The 23,816-nt window shown below is 43.2% G+C and overlaps 1 protein-coding gene across 4 annotated transcripts in view; it reads left to right on the top strand.

Annotated features, from left to right (window-relative positions):
* Positions 1 to 901: 901 nt before the first annotated feature.
* LRRC7 (leucine rich repeat containing 7) overlaps positions 902 to 23,816 on the top strand; it is a gene marked incomplete at its 3' end in the record, with an annotated part of 94,702 nt that continues 71,787 nt past the window's right edge. For all 4 annotated transcript variants that reach the window (XM_080623262.1, XM_080623261.1, XM_080623260.1 and 1 more), the window contains exons 1-5: positions 902 to 1,096; positions 6,889 to 7,006; positions 7,926 to 8,004; positions 8,724 to 8,813; positions 11,266 to 11,322. In XM_080623262.1, coding sequence (XP_080479388.1) covers positions 908 to 1,096; positions 6,889 to 7,006; positions 7,926 to 8,004; positions 8,724 to 8,813; positions 11,266 to 11,322 — 533 coding nt within the window. In that variant the 5' untranslated portion in view covers positions 902 to 907. The remainder of the gene's footprint in view (positions 1,097 to 6,888; positions 7,007 to 7,925; positions 8,005 to 8,723; positions 8,814 to 11,265; positions 11,323 to 23,816) is intronic.

The following is a 23,816-nucleotide window of genomic DNA, read 5'->3' as shown; positions in this document are numbered from 1 at the left end:
AGCCTGTTCTGATGCTTCCCAGGTGTTCCTTTTACTGCAGAAAAACTAGTGGCATTTTTGCTTGTCTCTTATCTGAGTTATCAGCAGACTACAGTGATACAAGAGAAGCAGGAACGACAGAGAAACTGTCTGATTTGGGTTACTTTTGTTCTGGTTTTGTGGCCAGTTCAGTTTTCATACCCTTTTCTTTAGTTGTGTGGTTGAAAAGAGTCTGCAGAGCAGAGCTGCTCCAGCCCTCGCAGCATCTCCATGGCCTCCTCTGGCCTCGCTCCAACAGCTCCACGTCCCTCTTGTGCTGCTGCCCCAGAGCTGGATCAGGGCTGCAGGGGGGGTCTCCCCAGAGCACAGCAGAGGGGCAGGATCCCCTCCCTGAGCTGCTGCTCACGCTCTGGGGGTGCAGCCCAGCTCAGGGGGGGGTTCTGGGCTCAAGCACACTGAAGCCGGGTCATGGGGAGCTTCTCATCGACCAGCACCCCAAGTCCTTCTCCTCAGGTCTGCTCCTTCCATCTTCCCCAGCCTGAGTTTGTGCTGAGATTGCCCTGAGCCAGCTGCAGAACCTTGCTCATATGTGTTGGATGTATGTTCATGTGTGTCAGATTTACACACCTAATTTGCATCATTAAAGGAAGCAACAGTTGTGAATGGGCTTGGCATATCCTCTGCTGTCCCAGCATATGGGGACTGATGATGTCTTGAGTTTGTTCTCTGTGATTACTCCGACAAATCCTGCTTTTTCATGTGTTGTAGAAAGGTAGAATAAGAGATGCAGGCTACAGGAATTATCCCTCAGGAAAAGCTGTATTTAATGGACTGCAATCTTGATAGCGATTCTAAAGAAACAGTCCCCAGAATGTGGATAGTTTCAGAAAAGTGTCTTTCCCCTTTTCCCTCAGTATGCTGCTTGGAGATGACAACCAAAAGGAAGATCATCGGCCGCCTCGTGCCCTGCCGATGTTTCCGTGGGGAAGAAGAAATCGTCTCGGTGTTGGATTACTCTCACTGTGGCCTACAGCAGGTGCCAAAGGAGGTGTTCAGCTTTGAACGGACACTAGAGGAGCTTTACCTAGATGCCAATCAAATTGAAGAGCTACCTAAGGTAATGGGTGTTGTGCCTGCAGTGCGGATGGCAAAGCTGTGTGCTTCAATGTGTGTGCAGCATGTGCTTCAGCTCGGAGGTGGGGCTTGCCCTTGACCAGCAGGTCTGCTTGCTTTGGAAGTCCTGGTTAGCAACTCAAGATTCAGTTCTGGTTTTAGAAGGCTTTTTCTGCCTTCTGAAGAGCCCAAACAGCCGAGGCAGTGACCTCAGAGATGGTGCTGCATGGGGAGGAGTGGGGCCACCTCCTCCTCCTCACGTCAGGGCACTAACACAGGGAGCAGCCAGTGAAGTCTTAACATGGGGAACTAAGGGTTGTTCAGGCAAAGGACTTTCTGCAGTGCAAGTAATTAGTGTGGCATTGCAGACCTCGACCAGGGTGTGCTGATCTCACATTTGGATCCTCTGTAGCACTGCATTTGAAAGCAATTTCCTCATCAGGATAAGCCCTTTATCTTTGTGGGAGGAATGCCAGTGACTGGTGTCGTTACAACTGCAAAGGAGGTTCTGCAATGAGATTACTGAAGTAATCCTTCCTGTGCAAAACTTCTTACATGGAATCTTGAAATCTGCTCTTCTGCTGATTAATGTTTACTATGAGAAATTAAAAGTTACTGTAACTTCAGTGCTGTGGAAACAAAAGAGGGCAAGGTAGGGGAAAATCAATTACTAGTAGGTGCAAGCTACATAACGAAGCATGAAGTAATGTAATCCATTCCTTAATTGAATTTTTCTCAGCAGTACTGAAAGGTGCTTACAAGTCTTTAATTAAACATTGTTCCACTGTAATCCATTCTTCAGCATCTCTCAGCATATTTCTTACATAGGCTGCAGAGAGGCTCTATCTGAATTCTGTTTACAAATGTAGAAACCATCTTTCTTCCATTACACGGAGTTCCTTTACTCAGATATGATGGTTCATTTAAGATTGCTCACTCCATCAAGAAATTCTTTACAGATGGTAAGACAGGGTAGCTGCAATCTTCTAAGGGTCACAGACAAAAGACATGGAGAGCTGCTTCATCTCTCCTGCTCCCAGAAAGGACAACAGAGAACCAGGTATGTTCTCTGTCCCCATAAGTATGAAATGGGAGTAAAATGATCTCCACCGCAATGAGGACTATTTCTCTTTATAATCATCTATTGTTAACCGTGTGTATTGTAATTGTGCTACTGAAGAACCAGTCTGAAGAATATAGAAAGTGTTGAATTTAGCCAGGTCTTTGGGGTGTATTTGTTTTGAGTCTCTTGAAAGTACACATACTACAGCATTCAAACTCAATGGCAGTGCATAAAGGAAGACAAATACATCAGGGCACAGAACAAGAGCAATATGCTGTAACTCTCTATGGCAAAGCTGAGGGCCCAAAGGGAAGGGGTCCAAAACCATGACATGGAGGTGAAGATGGTAGGTGTCAGTGTCAGTCACAACAGAAAGGAAGCCTTCATGTTGCATCATGGTATCATCTCCTTTGTATTGGTGGTTTGTGCAACACAACAGCACGTGAATACATACCTTGAGGAGATCTAAATGTATAGGACTCTATTTTGGCACCTCTTCTCCAATTTTTCTTTACTATAGATAGTATTTTGAAGCAAATACTATGGATTGAAGAAGTCCTCTGAAGTAAATGCATCGTCTGACACAGTCTTGGCCTTGTCTAAGAGTCAGTTAATGACCGTGTTAATTTGCTTTCTTATCACCATTCATAATATTTTGTCTTAAGCTGCTGTTAATCCTGACCATGAATTAAACAGTTCAAATAATTTCTTTATCAAATTTTCTGCTTGAAATCTTTTTGCTGCATGTCTCTGAACTCTTTTTCACTGTTGAGTTGATGTGCTAGGGGAGAAAATTCCAGGTTTTCCTTAAAATGGCACAATATGACTGAACATTAACGTGTTGCGATCTACCATAGGCTGAACTTTCCTCTCTCTAAACGTGAATTCAAATCACTTCATCCAGACAAGATCTGTTTGGTCGATTTACCTGTTATTTACCAAAACTTTGGGGCCTCTGAAGTTACAATATTCCTTTGAAACTCTCTATCATCAGAACACTTGATCGTGTTTAAAAATTGAATGAAAACAGCACAGGTAAAAACCTCCATTAAGTCCTGATCTACCCGAGTTACTTCCAGTGCTGCATCATGCTCTATAAACCAATGCATTGTTTTGCATTAATCTGATTAAAGCCATTCTGCTTGGGTTTTCTGTAATCTTTTACCTTTATTTTTATGTATCATAACAATGTTGGGTTTTTTTTCATTCTGTCTTCCTTAGAAATTGATTTCTAGTTCCTCATTTCTAATATCTTTATTTTCTTTTAAGGATTTATAGGATTGTTAGATAATTCTACTTCTTTATTTTCCCCTAAATCTAGCCAAGTCTGTTCTTTATGTGCCTTTGGGTTCATTATCTTGAGCTGCTGCTTGCAAATATGCCCCTATTTGTATGAGCCACATGAATCAGTGACTAATAAAAGTGAATATTGGTTTTGATGAAGGTGGAGTCACTGGCAACCAATATCCAGAAAAACATGAATGAGATGGAAATTTTCCCAAGCAGCTTTCCCTTATAAAGACTTGGACTACTTTGTAAGGGACAAAATTAGTTTACTTGGTAATGCCTAAGGAAAAAATTGTCTGTCTCCAACAGCGAACTCTAGAAATAGCCACCACTGCCTTTTGCCATCTCACGTGTTGGTAAAATAATGTGCTCCTGCAGTTAGAGGCTACATCTTAATGCTTAAATGTCTCTCTGAGAACAAAATACAACCAACGTAAAAAGGTGGTGAGGTAAATGCTAATGTATAGCTCCTGTGGGTGGGAAGGTATTATAAATTCAAAGGTTTCTCTTTTGCATTGCATTTGCTATGTAAGTTATAGTTTCCATTAAAGGCATTGAATTCTTCCTCTAAATCTGTCCCTAAGAAATCATATTTGTGTTCTGCAAAGCTAGGAAGTGTTATTTCTTTGTATTCCTGACATCAGATTCCCCCAGAACATGAGCCAATCCATTTCACAGCCATGCCTATGGGAAGTAAGGAGCACAGATTTCATACTGTTCTCCAGTGGTCCTGGAAGCCAACAGCCTCTGCTGCTGGTCAGTCAGGAACCTGAGACGCTCAGAATGACAGCTCGTCCTTAGAACTCACAGCTCTATTGGCACCACTTGGTTTCAAGCCCGAAAGGAAGAAAGAACAACAGAACAGGGAGGTACAGTGCGAGGATTACAGCAAAGGCATGATGGCAAAGCCAGAAAGCACTAGAAATTGAGAAAGGCACCTTTTGAAAACACGCTGGGTAAAAAAAAGTGTCCAATTTTGGGGCTGCATGCCTGTGTTCACACTTTTATTGATCCTGATACAACAGTACAGCACAGAGTTACTCCAGGGGGAATATTTTTTATTATGCTTCATTCAGCAGCTCCAAAGCCTTGTATCTGTTCAGGTATTGCCAGAACAGTTCCAGCCCTTTCTTGGCTTTTAAAATATGAATTCTCCAGGAGAACGGCTGGGGACATGCACTGGGAATTAAATTTTCCAGGTACAATAGCATGGTATGGTTTCTATAGGTACCGATATTGTGAAGGTTCCCCATGCTGAGTGTTACTCCGGTCTACAGCTTCTCCTGCAGTAATGTGGCTGGAAACTTCAAGAGCCTATTAATTACATTCCTTTCCAGTCGTGTCCAAAATGATGTGTTTCCCTTTGTGTCTGGTGGCAGTTGATAGCCACTGTGGTGTGGGGCTTCTCATTTGGAGCACTGTTAATTCATATAGTTCCCTCTCAGTTTTCTGAGGATGGATTAAGTGGAAGAGCAGGATTTCCTACAGGATTGCCATAGAAAGTTTGACAGAAAAATGCACTTTCAAAATGATCTAAAATTTGCTTAAAGTGAAGGGTCAGGTTGGCATTTGCATGACATTTGTGTGTTAATTTTCTCCTCTCCAGATACTTGGCTGGGTTTTTCATCTAGAAATCATTATGCCTTCTCAGATAGCCTGGAGCTGAGTATATAGACTTCCTTCTGATAGAGAAGTCTGAAAGAAAGGCTCAATCTGGTGTAACTACAGCACTAACATTCCAAGAACCCTTGTGAGATGCCTGCAAAGAGAATTTCATAGATTCATAGAATCCCAGGCTGGAAGAAACCTCACGGATCATCTGATCCAACTTTTCTAGCAAAGCATGACCTAAACTAGATGTCCCGGCACCCATGCAGCTGAATCTTGACAGTGTCCAAGGTTGGGGAATCCACCCCTTGGAGATTATTCCTATGGTTGGTTGTTCTCATTAGGAAAAATTTTCCTCTTGTGTCCAGTCAGAATCTCTCCAGGAGTAACCTATGCCCATCTCTCCTTGTCTTTCCATGGGACTCCTTGTCAAAAGGGAGTCCCCATCTTCTTATAGCCACTTTTTAGGCACTGGAGCTGCTCTCAGGTCTCCCCTTAAGGAGCCTTCTCTTCTCCAGGCTGAACCAGCCCAGCTCTCTCAGCCTGTCCTTAAATGGCTTTGCAGTTCTTGGATCATCAAAGTTGTTCTTGCCTGGAATGCACTGAATTTCCTGGTGCCATTTGTGAACCCATTTTTGCAGAAGGTCCTACAAGGTTTGGTAACTTTTAACTCTTGAAAAGCAGAATGGTTTTGGAGCCCTAAAGCCATAAAGTGGGAAACGTTGAGCAGGTCTTTCCTGCAACCTGGTGTGGTGGCTGTCCATTTTCCACAGGACTGTTGCTGGGGAATGTGAAGCTGAGCAATTATATCATGGAATCCCGGAATGATTTGGGTGGGAAGGGACCTTAAAGCTCATCCAGCTCCAACCCCTGGCACAGGCAGGGACCCCTTCCACTGGAGCAGCTTGCTCCAAGCCCCTGTGTCCAACCTGGCCTTGAACACTGCCAGGGATGGGGCAGCCACAGCTTCTCTGGGCGTTCTCCTCTTGTACCTGCCAGCACTGGGCTTGAAGAACCTATTGGCTACTTGATCCAAAAGATACATCTGTTTGTTCTTCATCTGCTGACCTGGCAATCATCCTCTGACTTCATCCTCTGACCTGGCAATGCAACGTGCCTACATGTGAAATCCTTCTTCATGGCTGCTTCCTCCTAACGTGGTGGTTTCATTCATTTTCCCACGTGGAAGGTGATGTATGAGAGGGGTGTTTCATGAAGAAAGCAGCCATGGGAAATTCGTGCTTTCAGCCTCACTTATTGATTACTTTAGGTTGAAAGGAGAGTTTGGTTTTGCAGTGGGAATTCTGACAGGTTTGAATCTGAGTTTGAATGAAAGTTAGAATCAACTCCTGAGTTTGGGGGAGATTTGAAGGACACCTTGGGAATGTCAAAGCGTTTTGTTTCTTAAAGATAGTGAATTTCTTCTGCATGCAGTCAAAATATGTTACAATCTATCCTGAAATTGAATTATAAAATCAAATATTTCAAGTTACCACAGGCCACTACAGTGTTTGATTTAATTTGTCACATACAAAATATGTACCTACAAATATTGATTGCAGAGAGTGTGAGTTTTTGACAGGAAGCTCTTTCTGATCATTCCTGCTGTCAATCAACTGCTTTGCTGCTTATTCCTTCCAACTGTGTTTGTGCTGTTTCTGATACTGAGCAGCCTGCAAGAATGGCTTCTCAAATAATGGCTTTTCACGCTACTTTTTGACTATTGAATTCTTACGGAGCAAATGTAGGTTTGTGACATTCGTTGCTTCTGTGTATAAATATTGATCCCAAACTGCTCCTTTTCCTGAATTACTGTAAAGCATCTTCTTGTGTTGCAGCAACTGTTCAACTGTCAAGCTCTCCGCAAGCTGAGCATCCCAGACAACGACCTTTCCAGCCTGCCAACCACTATTGCCAGCTTGGTGAATCTCAGAGAACTTGATATCAGTAAAAATGGTAAGAGACTGAAAGTATTTAAAGGAATTGTAATGACTGTGAGGTTTTAGTTCCTAATGGCTCATAAACTCGTGTTCTAGAAACTTGCTCCTATTGCAGATTATGTATCATTCTCCTGTCTGGCACTTTTGAGAAGCCTGGCTGATATCTACCTCATATACTTTTCTCTAAATAGAAACAGTAGAGTTTGCTTTATGCTGTGATGGTTTGTGACTGATGAACATTGCAAACAGGAAGGCTCCTCAAGGATCCCCAAGGACCATTCCAAATAGGAGTGGGAGACCATTTTTGAGTGCGCTTATGGCCCATTCCACTCTCCAAAGTGGCCTAGCACTTTCTGGGCTCTGTGTGATGTATTTAAGGCTATGAGGCTGCAGGTGAACAACTGCCAGGATTTATATAGGCAGTGATTAGTTTGCTGAGTGTGTTCCCAAATTAGGCATTTACATTCTATCTCGTTATATTGATGAGCCTAAAAGCCTTCGCCTGGCTGAACTTCAGTGTCTTTGTTTTGGAATTGAGGCTTAGGCACTCAAATTGTGAAAGATTCCCTCTTGGTCTGGGCCTGGAGACTCTCAGGAATATATTCATGTTCTCCAGCAAAGAGAAGGAGGCAAAGAAGGAAAACAGTTTGGAAAGAAATGAAAGGCACAAATCTCAGAACAGATGACATCACTGTTTAATTCTAGAAGGTTATATAAATCAAGCATTAGCATAATAGTTTTATACAAGGCATAATATCTGCTCTGGTGTATTTATTCAGTGCTTAAGTATCATCTTTTACACTATAATGCTAAACCATATGTGTTCTTCCTGTTATAGCCTAAGTCTGATCTGAAAATGCCAAATGATTTATGAACAAAACAAGTTAAACAGGTTTTTTGTGTGTGTATGACAACCCTTTCAATATTTTTTTCAGGAATTCAAGATTTTCCAGAGAATATTAAATGTTGTAAATGTTTAACAATCATTGAAGCCAGTGTCAATCCGGTCTCCAAGTGAGTATCAATACTCTGTGTTTGTATCCCGCAACTGCAGAAACTTTTTGCCAAGTGACCTTCAATGCAAAGGCATTGTATCAAGTTCATTTGCAGGTTTAATCTAAGTTATTCAATCGTTTTAATACATCAGCGTTGAGGCATCCATGAAAAGATCTGTGTGCCATGGAACAAGTGTGGTGTCTTTCCACAGAGTAAAGAAAGCGTTGGCAAAGCAGCCCATGGGATGGAGCCTTTTGAGCACAGGGGCTGGTGCTTTATGTGTTTGGGAAGTAAGGCAGGCTGCATCCCACATCCCCTCATCTCCTGGTTGGGACCTTAGCAACCCTTACTCCTTCAGAAAGCTTGCCATAATAATAACCAAACCTCTGTTCTGCAATCCCAGGATTTATAAACTGGAGTGAAGGAGATAAAAGGATGGTATTTTACTATTTCAGTTAAAAAGAAAGAGAAATAGAAAGAAAGCACCTTTGACTTAAACCCCTCAGCTGGGAAGGGAGGAAAGGCTGATGGAACTTGATTGTGCCAGGTATTTGCATTCCATGTGGTTATAGCAACATGGAAGAGATGAAAGTGGGCAAAAATGTTGTCTGTAATGAGTTCTGCTAGAGAATTTAGGTAGAAAAAGAAGGTGCGAGAGAGTCATCTTTCTAAATATACATTGTTGTCATTTCCATAGCAACTTTGGTGGGAGCATTAAGCTTTTAACTGTTTTTTAGGCTGCCAGATGGCTTCACACAACTTCTAAATTTGACCCAGCTCTATCTAAACGATGCCTTTTTGGAGTTTCTTCCAGCTAACTTTGGAAGGTAAGAATTAGTCATCACAGCGAGTTGCTCTTTCCTATGAACCCAGTTTAAGCTTTAAGGGACCATTTTAAAGCTGTATTCTTTTCAAAAACAAAGCTAAAAAAATATGAGAAGATTTTGGCTTTTCAGCCCTATTTTGATGAATGATTGTTTTTAGAGAGGATGTGGTGTCAGCAGGAATTCTGTGATGAAGCGATGCAGTTTGGTGGTTTAGGGAAAAGGTGAGAAGAGAGAGAAACTGAAGAGGAGACCTGCCCTTGATCAAATGTATTATTGAATTGTGTCAAGGGCAGAAAGAACAATATGGTTTATGCCTGTTGGAAACTGAATGGAAGGAAAACGTGGTGAGAGTCAGGAGGAAAGAAAGAAATGACTGAACGTGGTTGAGTAACCAAAGATAAAATGTGAAAGCCGGAACAGAGAGGAGATTCAAAAGACAGCAGAGCAGAAAGGCTGGAGAATGAGGGTAAAAATAAATGCAGCAGAAGCTGAGCCAGAAAGTGTTAGATAAGGACAAAGTAAGGGGAGGAAATCAAAGTTAACACAATTTGCCTCAGCCAAATGGCAGTGATCATCCAGTTGGGCAGATAGCTCAGAAAACAAAGGATTAGCAGAGGAAATCCATGGTGGTGTTGCAGAATTCCCCCAGTATAAGTGTTTTCCATGGTCCACCCAGCACCCGTATGTGTGTGTTATTGTTCAACTGGGAACATCGACTCAACCCTCCAAAATGAACACAGAGGTGGCAGAATCTGTGTTGGAAATCACGGTGGTCTGCTCAGGCACGGAGAAAGCGCTGCTTTATCAGCACTCCCTTGATGGGGCTGTCACTGACCCGACCTGAGTCTGGGCTTTAGGCTGCAATGACCATTAGAAAATGCTGCTTGAAGGAGGAGAAGAGAAATTGTCATTGTTCGCGTTTGAGGAGTCTTTGGAAGAGCAGAGTAAATCCTCAGACAGGCTGCTCCTGGGGTTTGGAGTCATGCAGTGTGTTCAAATCCATAGAATCATAGAATAGTTGGGGTTGGAAAGGACCTTAAGATCATCTGATTCCAAATGAAATAGGAAACACCCTCAATTTATCAGGTGTGGGGTGTCTATATCCATTATGCTCTTCTGAAGCTGTGCTGGTGCTTTGTCTAATAATCTCTGTGCTTCAGGACATGCCTCATATTCTAACCCTCTTAGCAGAAAGCACTAACTTCTTGTTTTTCCTTCAAAAACACATAATTTATCTACACAAAATGATGATAGTTCCTTGATGATTATTTTGCTTCTATTTTATCCATTTGGTATCTTGCATTTCCAAAACCTGCTCATATATTCAGAACTTCCCACATTAGCATGCAGACATTGCTTTTCTTTGATTAGCTCTTTACCTGCACCTCCCTTCTTGCTCTTCTCCATATTTTAGTGCTTGCTTTATATCTTCTGGTACAATAAGACTCGGCTGGTCTGTTACAGTCTCATCGAGCCGTGCAAATAAAGTCAGGAACAGCGCTACCGAGCAGCATGTAAATGTCTTTCCACATTTCTCATTGGAAGCTCTTTTTGGTCCTGGTTATGCACAGTGAGGACTTGAAATGTTTTCTGCTTTATTTGGTAGGGCAAAGGAAAATCATAGTTTTGTAGAAGAGCATGATATCAGGAAGCCTGAGGCTCCATGAAACAGGAAAGTGGTGTTGGGCTGGACAGAGATCTATCTAAAGCTTTGTTGGGGTTTTATAGACTTCTCTCACAGCCACACGTTTGCACTTGTGGCACTAAAGGACCTGGACTATAGAGACAGAGTGATATGAAGAGGAGTCGTGAATTGCTGAACCTCACTGTCCTCCTTCCTCCCTGTTATTCTGCTTCATGAGATTTATTGCTGTGGCTTAAATAATGTTGCCAGTTGGAGTCTGCACAGTGACATGGGATTGTGAAGGGCTGTCGTGTGCAGGTTCTAATTCATGCCAGCACTTGAGCACTTGTCCTGCTCCTGTTTGAAATACAGCAAACTCAGGGAAGATCTGTTCTGTAGATTGGTGTCTCTGTGTGGAGCCATAGAATTCCGTGCTCAAAAACTGCAGAAGCCGTGAGCTGACTGGGGTTTGCTTTTTATCCCTCACTACAGCTGGAAAGGTTTGAGAGGAATTTTTACTATGTTTGCCTTGTTGGAATAATGACTAAAAATAGTTTAGAATTACTGTGAAATCCTGATATGTCTCAAAGGCTTTCAGAAGAGATCAGGTAAAGACAGATAACATCCTTATCTGAAGCTGTCTGAACTTGCATGAAGCTATTTGGTTCTTAATGCATTTTGACCCCACTCAACCCCACAATACCCAGACATCTTACTCTCAGGCATTAAGCAGCCTCTCTTTTTGTTGTAGTAGGTAGTTTGAGCCCATTCTTAAGGGTACCTGAACTAATTCATTGAATGAACTAATTCTTTTCCATCATATTTCAGACTTGTCAAATTGCGGATTTTGGAGTTAAGAGAAAATCACTTGAAAACTCTACCAAAGTAAGTGGCTGAATAATCACATACATCTCTTCCTCCTGAAATTCCCAAAAGGGCAAAACGTTTGTATTGTCAGCAATGCAGTGACATTGTTTCTGTGAAGAGTTATTTTTTATGGTCTAAAGCAGTTCTGCTGAAGGCTTTTAGCAAAAAGCAAACATACAGCGGAAGATGGGGACTGGTACATTTACATTAGCCAGCTGTAACTCAATATCCAAAATCTATGACGTGACATTTCAAACTGAGATGTGAACAGAAATGGAAAACAGCAAGAGATAACCCTGGTCAGTGCTAATGTGATGCATTTTCTTTATCAAGAAGGAATCTGATGTATTGAACACACTCAGTGTATTAGGACAAACTCCTCAGATGATGTGTACAGAAGCTGGATGTATTGGGTGGGTTGCAGTTCTGTGTAAAGACCTGCGTATCAGAGTATGGAAGAAATGCCCATTTGGCAGTGATTTTTGATGTTATTTAAAAAAAAGCAAGTTGCTGTGTTCTGTTGCTATAATATAACCAACATTTAAATGATATTTTGAAAAGCAAACAGTAAAGAAATGAAAAATGAATCTGTCCACCTCCCATGCTGAATGTGGGACGTTGCCCTGCACACAGCAAGCAATGTTATGTGCTCTGAGTGGTGTTACATGGCTGTTTTCTGTATCGGGATCCTATCCAGTGAAAGCATGCACGCGGATTTGGGGGTTGTTAGGAATGAGGGGTGTATGTCCCCATTGTAAGTGAGGCTTGTGGTGGCAATAGGCTGTATTTGTGAAGTGGTGCGAATACTGCAGCGCATATTATTTAGCTCATTTAAAAGGCACTTTTTAGCAAGCATGCAGTTCTCAAAAGCTCCTACTCAGGCATTTTGCCTCTAATGGGATATAGTGACATTTTCACTACTTCCCATGGGATTTATCCACAGCTCTTCCTTTTCTTAAAGGAAAGCTATTTTTAAAGGCAGTATTCTTTATATCTGCTTAAAACACTTCTTTTTGTATAAACTTTTTCTTTCCCCCGTTCTGAGTACATTTACTCTATTGAAAAACAGACAAAAAAGCTTCAATCTGGTATCAAAGTGTTCATCTGCGTTTAGAAATAAGACCTGTTCAGGACAGCAGATTTTCAGCCTTTGAGGTCTTCTATCACTCAGAAGGTTGTATCCACACTGTATATATTCATGTTATCTGACTGCCTCGGGAACATCAGTTTCTCTTAGCAGGGAGTTACAGTCTTTGCCTGCAGAAGGTGCTGGTTGGAATAAATGGATGTGTGTGTGCTAGGGCTGGAGAGTTGGGATTCCACAACAGAACATTTTTGATCAAACAGAATATCTTTCTATTTCTGGACTAAATCTCATCCCGTTAAAGATGATAACAGAGCTGCTGCTGAATTCAGTGGAAGCACGATAGGGAATGTGTCATTGTTACTGATAATTTGGGGTAGGTTTTTTTCTCTGATAGATGGTGTTTAACAGGCAAATTTTGCCAAGTTTTGCAAGTGTTTGGAATATTCATACCTAAGCACAGTAGCCTCTGCTTTCAGTAGCACCAAGTGTGTTAAGGTGGCTGAGTGTGACTTTTCCCACTCCCTGATTCTGACAGTGAGGAGGTGCTTTGATTCATGTCACCAAGGGAAGCGTTACTTGGAGACGTGTTTGTTCTCTGCTCTTTGCTATGGCTGAAGCTTTGCTATATGCTGCTGAGATCAACTGGAAATCAAAGGGTTTGCTTATGCAGATGATGTGCTTAAAAGTGCTAGATGGAAGGGACAGCTGTGTTATGGAGAAGAGGAAGAAAGTTGACAAGGTCATTTTTGCATCAGCTGGGACAAAAAAGGGAAATGGGTGCATTTCTGGGCATCTTTGGTCCTCTGCAAGCGGAGAAAGGTGCACAGTGGAACGGAAAATAAGGAGTTAGCACATGTTACAGAGTAATAATACGTCTGCTTCCTTGTCAGGGTGAATTTGACCCTTTTTATTAAAAGCATCTAAAGCAGCATCTTTTACATACTGGAAAGGGCCTGGGAAGATGAGGGCTGAGCGTGGGAGGTTGTAGGAGAGTGGTGAGGCCATGGGCAATGCAGAGCCGGGAATGGGGCAGGTGGAGCTAAAACAGCACTGGAATGGCATTCAGCCTTTACAGGGACACAGGGAAATGTTGAATACCAGCCTGGTTTATTTTCTTAGTTAATAAGAGACTGAAAATCATGACAAGAAAGCTGTGCCTACAATCCCAGAATTGGTCAGGTCGGAAAGAGCCTTTAAGCTCAAGTCCAACCGTTCCCCAGCACTGCCAAGTCCATCATTAAACCATGTCCCTAAGTGCCACATCTACGTGTCTTTTAGAACCCTCCAGGGATGGGGACTCCACCACTGCCCTGGGCAGCCTGTTCCAATGCCTGAGCACCCTTTTAGGGTAGAAATATCTCCAAATTATCCAGTCTAAACCTCCCCTGGTGCCCTAAATTTGAGGCCATTTCCTCTCATCCTATTGCTTGTTACTTGAGAAAAGAGAGCAACCCTCATGGACCATCTGCAGTTAGGAAAACAAGTGCAGTAATGTAAGTCAGAATATATTGTACAATCTAGTTACAAAACAGTGGTGCAGGTTCAGCTGTGTGCTTAAAGGCTTTCTTCCTTATCCAATAATTTATATAGATGTGTCATGAATGAGAAAACCTGATTAGGTTCGTAGCTTGTTTAGCAGTTCTAATGCAAGAAAAGACATGGAAAGGAAGGCAAATAAATAATAATATTATAATTTGGCTTTTAAATAGATGTGAAATGTATTGTGAGACTGTTCCAAGTAACTTCTGCTCTATAGTATTACTTAAAAGATGTCGAACAAAAAGTTAATGGAAAGCAGATGATATTTTCTGCTCTGTTCTGTGCTGTCAAGTCTATGTATAAAGAATTTTTTAAGGAAACATTTAGCAGTTTGGCATAAACAGGAATTAGATGTGCTTTGTGTTCACCACAGCTCTAATTTTGCTGTATTTCATACTCAATCATCAGCCGAGATTGTTGTCAAATGTATCCATAGAAACTGAATGCAAAATGTTCTCAAGTTATTATGAAGATATCAGAGGAAGTGAATGCAGGCTATGCTTGGCTGAAGGGTAACCCTAACCAGAGCAGACATCTCCAGAGTGCTCATCTTCAATGCATCGTGCTTTAAAAAGGAGAGCTTCCCGTCGGTGAATTTGTTGTCCTAAGTTTAAGGCCTCCAAACCATGTCCAAACCTGTCAGTGTGTTCCCGGACAGACAATTAGTGAAGCATCATTCATAAACCACTGTGCAGATCACTCTGATTCCCTCTGACAAGCAGACCACACATTTAAACTGGTGCTGCCAGGCTGGATCCTGCCGGGCTGGAGATGCACGTCCCTCCTCAGATGGAAACCTTGCAGGATGATCCTGGTTTCTGACAGCAGTCCCTTCTCCTCAGGAGATACTCCTAGGCTTGCAGATACTGTTTACATACTGAAGTACTTGTATGTTGAGCCTGTAGATCTTCACAATCCTCTTCTATAAACTCAGTAGTTTATTGTCTCTCTTCTATGGTTTCATTAAAGATCATTATGGATGCAGTATTCAGGATCCTCTGAACACTTCGAAATATTTGGAAATCTCTGGCCAATAAAGCAAATAACTTCTAATATTTTATGAAAGCTTGAATTCATGCCACAAAAATAGAAAGATCTGTGGGTTTTGTCTTGAATTTGTGTGCAATGGTTCAAAGCATTTGTGAGATTCTGACTTGAGTTTCCTACCTTTGCACAGTGTTACCTCCTCAATGCGAGGGTTGTCTTTTGGCTTGAAGAACCACCTAAGACAGTTTTTATTGTTCTGTTTGGATAAAATTTACTTGATCTTTACTCACTGTAGCAACGTGTGATATTACTGTGTAAGAGCCAGGGTGGTGTTTTGTGGGCCCCAGTAGCTCTGTAGCATCTGCTCTCTGACCCTGCCCTCCTGAAATACATGTTTGAGGCCAGTTGCTGGGGATGTTTTTGGTCATTCTGCACCCAAGCTGAAGCCATTCAACTCAGTGGACAGATTCCTGTTAGGTTCAGTGGGGTCTGAGTGAGGCAGTTTGTGCTTCAGTGTTTAATTATTCTGTGTTTGAGCCATTTCTCAGAGTGGAGAGATGGAATTCCTGTTTTCTATCCTGCTAAATAAGGATTCAACCTGGTTGGGAAGAGGTGAGAAAAGACGAGGATGCTGCTAAGGGAGGAATCATGTAGAGGACTGTGGTAGGAGACTGACAAGTCCCGCACGTCCTACCAAGGGCCCATCTTGCCCTTGGTTAGGTTCATAGAATCACAGAAGAGTTAGGGTAGGAAACGACCTTAGGATCATCCAGTTCCAACCCCCCTGCCATGGGCAGGGACACCTCACACTAAACCAGGTCACCCAAGGCCTCATCCAACCTGGCCTTGAACACCGCCAAGGATGGAGCATTCACAACCTCCCTGGGCAACCCATTCCAGTGCCTCACCACCCTCTCAGTAAAGAATTTCTTCCTTAGATCCAAGCTAAACTTCCCCTGTTTCAGTTTGAACCCGTTACCCCTTGTCCTGTCACTACAGTCCCTGATGAAGAGTCCATCCCCAGCATCCTTGTAGGCCCCCTTCAGATACTGGAAGTCTGCTATGAGGTCTCCACGCAGCCTTCTCTTCTCCAGGCTGAAGAGCCCCAACTTTCTCAGCCTGTCTTCATGGCAGTGATCAACACTTACCTGGCAGAACCTGAGTCACTTGGTATCTGTAAGCCTCTTTCCATCAACATGCCCTTCTCTGTTCTTTATAACCAAACTAACCAACATGTGCTCCAGCCCAGAGCCGGACTGTTGGCAGTTCTGTTGGCAGTTCCTCCTCCTCCATCCTCCATCCATTCATTTAAAATTGGTATTTTTTCCAATCTTTGGTCATTTCTTTACCAATGTGAAGACCCTTTCTGATCTCCTGCTTAGATTAAGAACTTTGAGTGAAGGACCTTTGCACGTATCTCTTGGAAATCATAGAATCCCAGCCTGGTTTGTGTTGGAAGGGACCTTAAAGCTCATCCAGTTCCAACCCCTGCCACGGGCAGGGACACCTTCCACTAGAGCAGCTTGCTCCAAGCCATGCTGGTCAGTGGCCTCAGCTTGTGCTGGGCATGTGTAGGAGGGTGAGCACCAAGGAGCACGCTGTGACTCCTGCTGTGGCTTCACCAGGAAGGAAAGAGCTGTGAGAGCACCAGTGGCACACTTCAGTGTGCACACGTACAGACAGCCCAGGGCAATGTGCGCTGAAAAGAGATTGTCCTGAGCATAAAATTAGGGGGATAGAGGCACCCAGTGAGCACCTCTGCCTTTCCTTACTCTCCCTCAACAGCCTGAGCTCTGCTTGTTTGTCAGTTTTATCCATGTGGGTTGTTTAGCATTAGCTTGTGTGGGTGGTGTCCATGAATGCCAGTGCATCTGTCAGCATCTCTGGGTTCAGCACAACAACCTGTGATTACAGTTGCACTTTTCATCTGCTGTGTCTGGTGAAACAGAAAACACCCCACTGAAAGGTTTTTCTCAAGTTTACAAGGAAAAAATACATTTAGTTGCCCATTTCAGTTCTGTATCAGAGCACACAGAATCGTAACCTCACATGGTTTGGACTGGAAGGGATCTTAAAGCTCCTCCAGCTCCAACCCCTGCCACGGGCAGGGACACCTTCCACTGGAGCAGCTTGCTCCAAGCCCCTGTGTCCAACCTGCCCTTGAACACTGCCACAGCTTCTCTGGGAATTCTCCTCTTAGACGTGCCGTTATAGGGAGTTACTGAGAGCACAGCCGGGCACTAAATATATCCGGCTATTTTAAAATCATGCTGGTGAATCAGGAGTGAATGATGTTTATGACAGATGTTATGAGTGTGTGTGCCTCCGGCTTGGTGAATCAGGGGTTCACATTACTGCCCCGGTATTCCCACCTTGGTCCGGTTAAAGAGCTTCTATGCCTGTGTTATGCTCTTCTCTGTTTCCTGCTCTCTTAACTGCAGCTTCAGCCTACAAGGCTTTGCCTCACCTCTGACCCAAACTGGAGTGTTGTTTTCTTGTACAGTGGCACAGTGAGGAGAATTTTACCTTGTGGTGAAATAACTATTAGGCTGGGAGTGTCCCTGTTGATGCTTTAGAAGCCATTTACCAAATACCATTGGTGCTTTGAAGCTGTGAACTACACTTCATTATAAGGTCACCCTTTAGGAATGGCTGTGAATATTGGACACTCCTGTAGGAACACAGAGTGCTCTGATGGTGCCGTTCTGTGCGCTCCGATGCACAGGATACTCGGTTTTCTCTGAGGAGGCAGGTAGATGGCACAGCACCCTGTTTGCCTATGTTTGGTGAGTGGATTGTACTGAATGTGGGAGAGCTCAGGCACTGAGCACTTTGGTTGGTGTTGACTGGCACAGAAAGTGAACTTTTTGCAGCCATTAGTTGTTCCGAACTAGTTGAATGCAGGTTCCCAGTGGATGCAAACACCAAAGTCATGTTTGTGCTGCCCACACTGTCGGAAACAACTTTTACATTATGGTGAGTCAACCTCAAGTCACGCAGCAGCAGCAGTGCTGGCAGTCAGCCTCTGGGGTTGATTGCTCCAGTCCTGGCTGCGGTTTTAGGCCTGGTGCCCTTTTTCTGGCTCTTTAGTTCTAATAGATGTACTGGTAGGCAATGGATCTTCTAACTGCAGTCTGATACGCTCCCAAAATAAGTGAAACCCAAAAGTTTGTGTTCAACTCGGAAACAAATCCACAATATTGAAAATAAGGTATTTCTATTGCCCTTCTTCCAAAGGTCACCTGGTTAAATCCTAGCATTGCTTTCCCAATTTTTTTCCCTTGTAAGTGCTAGGACAGTTGTACTACGCAGAGTTCACATCAGTACAGGCTATATTTTCATCTATATTCGTCTCCATCTTCACTGTTTTCCAGGAGCTTGAATGTAACTTTGTTCTTGTATTAGTAATGAAGATGCATCAAAGACCTGTGCCCTTGTGTTGGTGTTCAAAGGAGGATATTCAGGCTGAGGAAAGAACCCTCACAGGAGAGAACAGGGAATCAGTAAAGCCAAAAATACCTTATAGCATAATTACACCGGCAGATTTAGGAAGCAGAGATATGTACAGGCTAAATATAACTGCATATTTTGTGTGCATCTGCTTATATACACAGGCAGATACCGATATACAATATACATGTGTGTCTATAGGCACACTTCCATGAGCTTACATATAGAATCCCAGCCTGGTTTGGGTTGGAAGGGACCTTAAAGCTCCTCCAGCTCCAACCCCTGCCACGGGCAGGGACCCCTTCCACTGGAGCAGCTTGCTCCAAGCCCCTGTGTCCAACCTGGCCTTGAACACTGCCAGGGATGGGGCAGCCACAGCTTCTCTGGGCACCCTGTGCCAGCGCCTCAGCACCCTCACGGGGAAGAGCTTCTGCCTAAGAGCTCGTCTTAGTCTCCCCTCTGGCAGGTTAAAGCCATTCCCCTTGGCCTGTCCCTACAGGCCCTTGTCCAAAGCCTCTCTCCAGGTTTCTTTTGCTGGTGTGCAAACACAAGCCTGGTTGTGGTGTTTGCAGATTGTGTTAGGACAGCACAGTGGTTGTGTCAGGAGAGCTCAGAGTTATTACAGTAGTTGAAGTAAATCAACCATTCTTCCACCAAATCTAATAGCTGAATTTACAACAGGTTTGCGAAAGGAATGTTCAAATGCAACAACAAAAGCTTTCAAGTTCCTAACACTTGTATTTAAGCCTGGTCTGGTTGCTTCTTCTATGGAAGCTCATTAATTTGCATTGAGCTTTATATTTTCTGAGATTAGGTTTTGTCATCGATATCCATTGCTCTTCAAAGCAACAAAAGTCAGCTGACCTGCCACTGCCAAAGTGAATGGTTTGGGTCATTAGGATCCTGCTGAATTCCTGAGATCAATCAAGAATGCTTCATACCTCAGGGAGGATTCTAGAAACCAAACCTGTGCTGTTGCTCTCACCCAGCAGCCAGGCAACCAGCCTGCATGTTCTCCAAACTACTTCAGTTTACTCAAAGATCATAGAATCATAGAATAGTTAGGGTTGGAAAGGACCTTAAGATCATCCAGTCCCAATCCCCCTGCCATGGGCAGGGACACCCCACACTAAACCAGGTCACTCAAGGCTCTGTCCAACCTGGCTTTGAACACTGCCAGGGATGGAGCATTCACAGCTTCCCTGGGCAACCCATTCCAGTGCCTCACCAGCCTCTCAGTAAAGAATTTCTTCCTTAGATCCAATCTAAACTTCCCCTGTTTCAGTTTGAACCCGTTACCCCTTGTCCTGTCACTGCAGTCCCTAATGAAGAGTCCCTCCCCAGCATCCTTGTAGGCCCCCTTCAGATACTGGAAGGCTGCTATGAGGTCTCCATGCAGCTTCTCTTCTCCAGGCTGAACAGCTCCAACTTTCTCAGCCTGTCTTCATACAGGAGGTGCTCCAGCCCCTGATCATCCTCGTGGCCTCCTCTGCACTTGTTCCAACAGTTCCATGTCCTTTTTATGTTGAGGACACCAGAACTGCACACAATGCTCCAAGTGAGGTCTCACGAGAGCAGAGCAGAGGGGCAGGATCACCTCCTTCGACCTGCTGGTCACGCTCCTCTTGATGCAGCCCAGGATACGGTTGCTTTCTGGGCTGCGAGCGCACACTGCAGCCGGCTCATGTTCATTTTCTCATCGACCAACACCCCCAAGTCCTTCTCTGCAGGGCTGCTCTGAATCTCTTCTCTTCCCAACCTGTAGCTGTGCCTGGGATTGCTGCGACTCAGGTGTAGGACCTGGCACTTGGCATGGTTAAACTTCATAAGAAGTTGGCGTGATCTCTGCTCTCAGAGCTGCTGGGGCTGGGGAAAACATCTCAGGGTTCAGTGGGGATCTGTGAAATAGAACAATTGCAGCAAACCACATTTGTAAATGGTGAGTCACTGGTGGCTGAGGAGCTGTGGTGCTGGTGGTTGATGAGAAGAGACTTGCATTTGTGGTACTTGTCCTAATGACTCACTGTTCCCCCACTGAAGCTGTGGCTTCTCATCTTGTCTTTGCTTTTCCTGACAGTAGGTATTAGGGCTGTTGTTTTTGTGCAGCGCCGTGCTGTTAGGAAATGATGTACAACAGGGATGTTACCAAAGGGATTCGTTCCTACCAGCTAACGTTAGGGGAAAATGTTTTTTCTTGGTCTTCAGCTCCTGCTTTGTGAGGAGTATGAGTTGTAGATCAAGTTCTCGAGTATAGCCTCTAAAAATGGAAGCACGATATAATTCTGAAGAGGAGAGCAATTAAAACTGGGTGATATTTAGTAGTACAGTGCACAAGGTCATGTACTGAGGGACTGATAGGAATTGATGTTATAAATTAGGAGTTCTTCGGTCAGAAATCATCCTGGAAGAGAGAGACACGAGTGTATTAGTAGGATGTAAAATGTCCGAGTCATTGTTCTAATAGAGTCGTGAGAGTGCCAAATGGTCTTTGTCGAAGTATTTTCACTGAAGACAAAGAAGTGTTTGTGACATCATATAAAAAACAAGGGAGACTTCATTTGGAAAAGCTCCAGATGAAACAAGGATGGAGAAGAGCTACAGAAGGTCCTAACCTGGTAGGAAAAATGATGAATGCAGAGTGTATTATATAGAAGGGCCCTAAAAATAATGTGTTCCTTAATAGAAGAAGACAGAAGTTGAGGGGAGATAGGTTGGTGTTTGTCTCTACACACACAGCCAATGTGTAGGCACCTTTGAAGAGAATGGTTTCTTGTGTGTGGTCATAGCAGAGTAACAAACACAGGTAAGCTGGCCCTGAGGGGCAGGAGGGGGAAGTTCCCAAAGTATCAGATTCCTCAGTCCCTTCTCCCTCCTCTTTTGAGAACTGAAGAACATCCCTCTCCATTTTGCTGAAGGACAAAAGCAGCACTTGGGGTGCTGTATGGGAGTGGGTCTGCTGGGGGCAGAGGGAGGAAGGAGGTGGGGGAACCAACCATGGGGGTTGTTCCTATCTCATGGCTACTGAAGGAGCTGGCCCAGAAGGTCCCAGGGCACTGGAGGTGAGCATCCAATGGCCCTGCCCACCAGTCACCCTCCTCCTGTCCCCAAGCTCCAGTTCTCACCAGGAAATTGGGGAGTGATGAAACCCAAGGAGCATGTTTTGTGGTCATGGTGGTTTGTTGGTGTATCGAGACATCAGATCTGCTCTGGGCACACAGCAGGTTTGGGTGGTTTTGGCTGGAATCAACCAGAAATGGTAAGTTTTTATCACAAGTTATATAACTACATTATAAGACTGCATTGATCAGCACTGATAATAGTCCTTTGAGCATGCTTGCCTGCATTGTTCTGTTGTTCTTTGTTGCTTTAAATCCATACATTTCCGACAGATACTGATTTTCTCTTTACCCCTCTGTCCCCTTGGTTTGGGATTGTTTTAGCGCAGTCTTCCTGCATTGCCCAAATATTCCATACCTGTCATCCTACTCCTGGTTAGAGTCAGGAATAAAGGAACTTTATGGACATGATGATGATGATGAGAGGGTGGTTTGGGGTTTTAGTCCTTTTGTTCAAATAGCCATTTCATATTGATGTGGTTTCAGTCTTAAAAGATAAATCAATGTGTTTTATTCTTGATTGCACAGTTTTAGGCTTTGATTGCAATAAAATACAGCTATGTGAAAATAGAGGCAGTATGTTTTAGCCACACAGTCTCATTTCTGAGAATTGCTGCCAATTATGTTTGCTGTCAAATTCAGCACTGGAAAAACCCTTGCTGAGACTTAGCTGTTGTCTGTAACCTTCTAGTTTGCTTTTTTTCTGCAAATACATCAAGTCATAATGAATCTCAGGGTTTTAATTGTCTCTATCTACTTTACAACAGTACTTCTGTGCCTTCCAGTTCCACAAGAGTGGTTCTCCAAAACTCTATGCAAAAGAAACCTTCCTATCTTGTGTAGTATTTTACTGTCAATGCTGGACTATCTTTCTTGATGCATCTGGATATGTTTTCTTCCAATCATTTGAAAGCACAGAGGGTCGGTCTCATCTAAAATTTGCCATGAAATGTATGTCAAAGAGAAATGGAAACAAGAGGGATGCCATCCATTAAATGCTTTCCTTCTGGATAATTAATGAATATATTGAAAACAATATGTTTGTTCATATATAATGATGGTGTCTGGTTTGGCTTCACAATTGAATAACAAAAGCTGCGGAAATGGAGAATCCTGGTTTTCACCCAGAAGGATTTACTCTTGGGGAATTTCACAAAATGGATTTAACGGATGTTTTTCTCTCCTTTAGGTTCCAAGTGTACTTTTTATTCTGTAAATATAATGTGGAAATTCTTCATTTATCTCTAACATTCTATCTTTCCATGTCTGTCTTTGCTCCAAAATTTAGAGATAGGAAGTAGAGGCTTTATAAAGTGGTGCTGGGCAGTGAACAGGTTCCTTTTCCCCCTGGACAATTTATCTCTTTGTGTATGTATTTTATTTTACAAACCTGCTAAATCAAAGAGGTTATGAGTCCTGGGTTGTGATTTCCTTCATTCCTTGGCCTACTGCCTGGCCATACGGTAACTCTTTCACACCTGCGAAATAAGCCAGACTATTAAATGCTGCTCTGGGAATGCCAAACTTTGAATTAATTCCACTACTAAGCTCTAAAATTCATATGCCAGTTATCCACAACTGCAAAATACCTGTCAACAAATGGGATGGAAAAAAGACAGAGTGGTAGAGGTTGTCCTGTTCTTCTTGTAATTGTCATAATACATGGGGTTTAAATTACTTGTAACTCTGACTTACGCTAGTTATGTGCTAAAAGTGGTTATACTGTGTGTAAGGAGACTCAAAGGATCAAGGTTTCTAAGCAGCAGCAGAACACCTGTATGAACAGCAGGGTCATTTGGTTTTAAAACAATATGAAGTGAAGTAGGCCAGATTCTTCCTTGGCAGAATAGATACAACAGTAGATGTTCTGCAGAGGTTAAGTTTGCAGATTGGAAGTATCTAAACCAGTACAGTGATAATTCTTGCACCTTTCTGTACCTAGGACTTTATTCCAAGTGGAGAAAGCAGGCAGAATATTACAGGTGAATCACTTCTTGTGTAGGTGCTGTGTGTGCTGAATGCTGACATAATGATTTTGATGTTAAACTGGCATATGTCACTTAAAGCGTCTTTGGTGATTTATCAAGCTATTGTCTGAAAGAGTCAAGTGCAGCTATTTTGTCCTTATTCCCTATTTCAATACCACTTTGCTTTGTCTTTTTGAGATAAGTATGAACATTTCTCAGGGTTTGCAGTGCTGAAAGGCAGAGGGTAGAGCCCTGCTTCCTTCTGGAATTCTATCTCACAGGAGTGAGCCAAGATATTCACACAAGATTGAGACATCAGAAAGGTCAAAACCCTAGAATCATAGCATCACAGACTGGTTTGAGTTG

This window comes from Psittacula echo, assembly GCF_963264785.1.
Source record: "Psittacula echo genome assembly, chromosome: 7".
Taxonomy (NCBI): domain Eukaryota; kingdom Metazoa; phylum Chordata; class Aves; order Psittaciformes; family Psittacidae; genus Psittacula; species Psittacula echo.
The sequence above is the reverse complement of the archived record's forward strand: the minus strand, read 5'-3'. Positions and strand labels throughout refer to the sequence as shown.